Source organism: Scylla paramamosain, chromosome 12, assembly GCF_035594125.1.
Source record: "Scylla paramamosain isolate STU-SP2022 chromosome 12, ASM3559412v1, whole genome shotgun sequence".
NCBI classification, from domain to species: domain Eukaryota; kingdom Metazoa; phylum Arthropoda; class Malacostraca; order Decapoda; family Portunidae; genus Scylla; species Scylla paramamosain.
Window position 1 is genome coordinate 2,878,658 of NC_087162.1, and position 6,343 is coordinate 2,885,000.

General features: G+C 42.5%; 1 protein-coding gene across 1 annotated transcript in view; it reads left to right on the plus strand.

Moving 5' to 3' along the window:
- The first annotated feature begins 804 nt into the window (after nt 1-804).
- LOC135105533 (uncharacterized) overlaps nt 805-6,343 on the plus strand; it is a 34,932-nt gene continuing 29,393 nt past the window's right edge. The window contains exon 1 of the mRNA XM_064013732.1: nt 805-1,570. Within this exon, the coding sequence (XP_063869802.1) occupies nt 1,446-1,570 (125 nt within the window). The 5' untranslated portion in view covers nt 805-1,445. The remainder of the gene's footprint in view (nt 1,571-6,343) is intronic.

Below are 6,343 nucleotides of genomic sequence, written 5' to 3' on the forward strand. Positions count from 1 at the left end.
TATATATATATATATATATATATATATATATATATATATATATATATATATATATATATATATATATATATATATATATGGGATTAATTAATTTTATTTATTTATTTATTTATTTAATTATTTGTTTTCGCTTATTTATTTAATTTTGTTTATTTATTTATTTATTTATTTTATTTATTTATTTATTTTTTTGTTCGTAGTGCCCAGCTGCAAAAGTTAACTAATTATACACCGATCTTTGTCTATATACATGAGGTTATCTTTTGTCTCCGCCATCACTTCTTCCTTTGTGTCATCAGAAGATGTGTTGCCACGTGTTGTGGAATCTTGGTTCAAGACACACACCAAGAACCGTTTTCCTTGTCAGTCTCGGATCTCTGTGCTACTGTGCCACCAGACAACGCCAAGTTTTCCCTTTTTTCGGGTAAACACCTAAATACCTTAATATCCATCGTCATCATCTTTGTGTCTTTGTTCCTTATTATCGCCTGGATCTGTGAGGTAAAGTTGGCATGCAATAATAAGACGTATACGCCTTGCCGAGTACACGCAACCCGTCACAACACGGCTGCTGCGCTCTGTCAAAACAAACCCAACCTGCGCCAAGAATAAGCCCTGCCAGACGTATTTTACTTCTCTCACTTTTTATTTTTACAGTTCCGGTGCACTTAATATTGTGTCTTTTTCTGACATGCGAGTGCTTTATGATGCTATATAAATTAGTCACATGGATCATATTTGTATATTTGTTGAACAACATCCAAATACCAGGTTGTACGAAGAGTTGCAGCGTGCTGGTCAGCAGCAGGTGATATAGCCTGGCTTCGGCCTCTTTGCCATTCACATTCACAACACCCGCCGTCGTGTGGGAGGGACGGCTACTTCCTCTTTGCATACATAGTACTCGACGTTGTTGTTACAGTGGTAACAGCCTATTTCCTGCTAATCATCTTGAACAAACTTTGAAGTAGTTACGTTCACGCTATGTGTTAGTGGAAAGTGAGGGAGGCAGTGCGTTGACGGGTGGTGTGTGTTGATGCTGCAGGTTGTCGGTGCCCTGCCCTAAGTAATCATGACGGTGGTTGCTCCTGCGCCGCGTCCCAACTCACTCCTGCCGCGAGCTCCGGCACCTTGGCGCTCCGGCGGCTGCTGCGGGCGCTAGGCTTGCCCGCAGCCGTCCAGAGCCTTCTGCAGCAGCTTGGTGGGACATTCCACACCTATCATCCCTTCCGCCGCGCCAGGAACGAAGGCGAGCCTGACAACAACATTCCCCGCAGCCCTGCGCCCTTGCTGTTGCTTACGCGCAACACGTTGGTGGGATCTTTTGGGTTGCGCAAGTTGCGCCGACTGTTATTGTGGGCGGGAGCAACCGCGGGCGGTGTCTCGTCTGGTGTCAACAGTAGCAGCTAGTGAGTGTGAGTCCTTAGGAGCGGCGCCCCTAACTGATGTCTTCGCTCAACCCTTCTTTCATCGTGCTGTCACGTGGCGCGTCACTTGCTGCCTGGACCGCCAACCCTACCTCACCACCTACGCCGCCACCTCCGCCATCCACGGCTACTGCGTCCCCTGGGTGAGTACTTCTCAGAGATTCAACTAATTTCAGTGTTTGTGTCCACGTCCGGTGGCAGGTAATGAACACGAACGATATTACTGCAGGATCTGGAATTGTTAAGAGGCTGTGTGCGTTACATTACGGGAATCAACAATGGTAATGAAGATGGCAATGGCAGTAACTTAAACTTTCAATATTCATTAACTGCAGAGCCAAATACTGACTTAACCTGTTTGTGGAAGTTCACCTTTGTGCATAATCACCAAAACTAATTATTAGCTAAGAAAATAAAGCAGTGGAACGGAAAAAAAAATACATATTTGAAGCATTACACACACACACACACACACACACACACACACACACACAATCAGTCAACTAATCAAGTAGGCAAGTACGAGTAACAGCAAAGTGAACAAGGGTGTAGCGTCCATTGTACAACATCGGTTCTCCTGACAGAGGGAGGGGGAGTGTGGGAGGTTGGGCGTCCCAGGCGTGCATTGACCACTGCAGACGGTGGGAGGTCGGCAAAGTGAGGGGAGATGGTGGGGGGAAAGGGGGCGGGGCGGTGAGAGGTAGGATGCCTGATAGTGGTGGCCTTCCCTTGAGCATTATCCCTTTACTGCCAGCCCTAGCGATTGGAAAGTAAACAACTCGCTTTGTGCCTTCCTGACTAACCAATTGTGAAGGCTGTAAATACAATAATGAGGTATACGATTGGTTAAATAGACGAATAGACTGTTTTTTGTCATGAGTAGTAGTAGAACATGGCTTTACTAGTTGATTTGTTGACGGTAGTAGAAGGTTGTCTGTCAAGTTTAGAAAAGACGTTTAGTTCACTCACTGTCTTGACTACCAAGGTCATGATTTGATAGAGCGAGGACAACTGTTGTATCTTGATTGACTGACAGGAAGAACCGTTGTAAGCACGTGAGGTTTTGCTTCACGTTTATAAATATTGGTAACTTAACTTACTACACACACACACACAGAGAGAGAGAGAGAGAGAGAGAGAGAGAGAGAGAGAGAGAGAGAGAGAGAGAGAGAGAGAGAGAGAGAGAGAGATAGAGAGAGAGTGAGGCAAAGGAGGGGAGGGGCATTGACGTGTGTTGTCCTTTGCCGCCGAATATCGGAGATGTATCACGAAGGTCGTGCATGTGTGGTGTGCTTGTGTGTGTGTGTGTGTGTGTGTGTGTTTGAACCACGACTAGGGTGGGAGAAAGGTTACCTCTGACCCGAGCCAGCAGGTGCATTAGCGGGTCAGGGGTGAGGAGCTGCTTTGCCCAAGTGCGGTGAGGGGCATGGCCGCTTATTTCACCATGAGAATATAATAACACGCGCTCACACATACGAGTACACACACACACACACACACACACACAGCTAACCGGTCCGTCACCACAACACTTACCGCACTTACCACACTCATCACAACCTTCACGCCCCGCACACACGTTTTGCACACGCCGCCACACCCACCCTCGAACCAGCTGACCTCGAGGGGCGTGCGCGAGACCTTCGGGAAGACAGAGCCGTGGGAGGGAGAGTGATATTGGAGAACACGGACAGTTTGTTTTCTTTTTCTCCGAGACTCTCCGTCATCCCTTCCTCTTCCTGCTTCTTAATCTCTCCTATAACTCACTTGCTTGTTGTGGATGTTACAACTCCATGAGTCAAAGCGTCAGTCGTGTTGACAGAAAAGCTATTTGTGTTCATGAACTTCACTCTTCGTCTACACATTCGTCCGTCTCCTTTACTGGAATGCTTTCTCCTTTCTTTAGACTTTCTCTTTTCATGTCTCCATAGTTTCTCTTTCTTTGTCTATTGTAATTATTCCTTTGCGTTCTCTATTGTCATGTCTTTTACCGTAGTTTCTTGTTTTATCTATGCACTCTTTCATGTGTGTGTGTGTGTGTGTGTGTGTGTGTGTGTGTGTGTGTGTGTGTGTGTCTGTTAATTTCTTCGACTCTATTTCATGCCTCTTTTAGTAATTTATTTATTTTTTCTATTATTTTCTACATGTCTCGTTAAGTAATTTCTTTGCCTTTTTCGCATGATTATGTAATAGTTTTACTTTTATTATCTTTTTTTTCATATCTTGCTATTTCTTTAACTGGCTCGCTTTTCACGTTTTTGGTATTAATTTATCAGTTTCTCCCTCAGCTTTTTTTTTTTTTTTTTTTTTCATGCCTCGAAGGAGAAGATACACTGAAAATTATACAAGAGCAATCCCGGAAGGCGGTAGTTGGTGCGAAGGGAAGACTGCAAGTGGTTATTTAAGGTTCTTTTCTGAGTTGTTTTAGGTCGCGAGGAGGAAAACAGAGGGAGGCATTCTGTTTCAATGTTTGCGTTGGAAATATGAAAAGGTCGTCTATGCTGAGCTTACGTCCTGAGAGAGAGAGAGAGAGAGAGAGAGAGAGAGAGAGAGAGGAGGAGAGAGAGAGAGAGAGAGAGAGAGAGAGAGAGAGAGAGAGAGAGAGAAAGTGCAACAAGAGTGTGTCAAGAGATGTATGATGCTTAATGGTGTGTGGGAGGCTGGGAAGGAAGAGGAGGAGGAAGATAAAGGAGATGTTATCATGTGCAACGAGAAGTGGGAGGGAAACAGATGTGTGTAGGGAGGTGTTGTAAGGAGATAAGAATACAGACAGATGAGAGAGAGAGAGAGAGAGAGATGAGAGAGAGAGAGGGAGGAGAGGAGAGAGAGAGAGAGAGAGAGATAGAGAGAGAGAGAGAGAGAGAGAGAGAGAGAAGGGAGCGGCACTAGTCCTGCCTGAGGGGCACCCACACGCATGACGTCAGTTCCTTCATCCAACTCTCCACGTCCCGCATCCACCTGTGCATCCACCTGCTCGTCTCTCACCTTCACGAACACAGAGGAGGCGGGGCGTGGGCGCTGCGTGGAGAGGGGCGTGCCCTGTGTGTGACGTGCAGTGGTGTGCAGGGAGGAAAGGGCGGTGCTTGGTGATGCAGAACGCGAGAGAGAGGAGAGAGAGAGAGAGAGAGAGAGAGAAGAGAGAGAGAGGAGAGAGAGAGAGAGAGGAGAGAGAGAGAGAGAGAGAGAGAAATGTGGTCTTAAAAATGTTGAAAATCCGAGATGTGGATGAATAAATTCTCAAGGGATGTTTGACTGCGTCACGGAATGTTGGTGTTGGTGATGGTGACGAATGAGAAAGGTAATAGATCATCGGGGAGCACCAAGAAAAAAAAGGAGATTGAAAGAAATGAAAAGAAAAGATATTTATTATTATTATTATTATTATTATTATTATTATTATTATTATTATTATTATTATGAAAACCTATGTGTAAGGGCATCAGAGGAAAATCATAAAACCGATATAGACTCAAGAAGGGTGCCCCTATGATTCGAAAACATCAACAGGAATAGATTAAGGTGTTAATGCTCATTGAAGAGGATGCTCATTATTATTGACAATTTTGAAAAAAAACATGATCATTGGACCAATCATTCGATGATGATGAAGCTGGATGTTGAGATTTGGCAATAAAAACTTTATTAAGTTAAATGAGTGACCCGAAAGTTTAAAATGAGATGGAACAGCTGACATCCAAACTGAACAACAATACTCAGAAAAAAAAAAGGTAAAATGAAGAAATAAAAACTGGAAAACAATCTTATCATTAAAGAAATTCTCTGCATTTCCTCAGCAAACCAGTCTTTAGAGAAATTAGATAAGTCATCCTAATATGATTTTCAAAAGTCAGTTTGGAGTACAACATTACACCAAGAAACTTTAAGGAATCACAGGAGTTGATTACTTGACTTTTTATTAGGATATTCAGTTGTGGTAATCAACAATCAAGTAATTATCGATGGAGAAACTTAGGTTCCTATTGATTTTAACACACATAAAAAAAAATAAATAAATAATTGAAATAAAAATAAATAAATAAATAAATAAATAATGTAACCTATTTGAACGGTAATAACAGTACATAACAACAACAACAACAACAACAACAATAACAGCAACCGTCAGTGAATGGGACGGAACAGACAGCACGATCCACCCACCTGTCCGTCCCCATTTACTAGAGGGTCGATAAATAGGTACGGCACGCCTGGGGGAAACCTTAGGAAGATACACTACGGGGATCCACACGTTATTGCCTCTTTGTGTCCCTGGGTGGTGGCTACTTTAGTCCGCCACAGGGAAAATACAGTAAGAAGAAAATTCATAGTTTACTTTTTCCTCTCTCCCTCCCTTGTCTTTATTATTGTTCCTTCATAATGTTTCGTTGATGGCTACTTTTATCCGCCACAGACGCAAAGGGCAAGGGAAGGAAGATACAGTAAGAAGGAAATTAACAGTATACTTTCTCCTTTCTCCCTCCCTTGCCTTTATTATTCGTCCTTCGTAGTGCCTGGTATTACTCTAATTGAATGGCAGTCTAGACGAGGTAAAAGAAGGTGGGTCGGACAGAACTAGTTAAAGGGATGACGGATTTAGTTTAGCGTGGCAGGAATAAACAGACAGACAGCATAGATGAGTGGAATAGGATTAGGGGAGGCCTTTGTTCTGCAGCGGGACTTGAAAGTGATGGTGATTTTGCTTAAAGTACTTCTTCTTTTGACTGATTATTTATTTATTTATTTATTTATTTATTTATGTTTATTTATTTTTATATATTTGCATTTTCTGAATGATTCTTGTGATATTGCTATTAGAATATGTCCCAAATTAAATTACCTTTCGATGTAGATTATTTATATATATATATATATATATATATATATATATATATATATATATATATATATATATATAT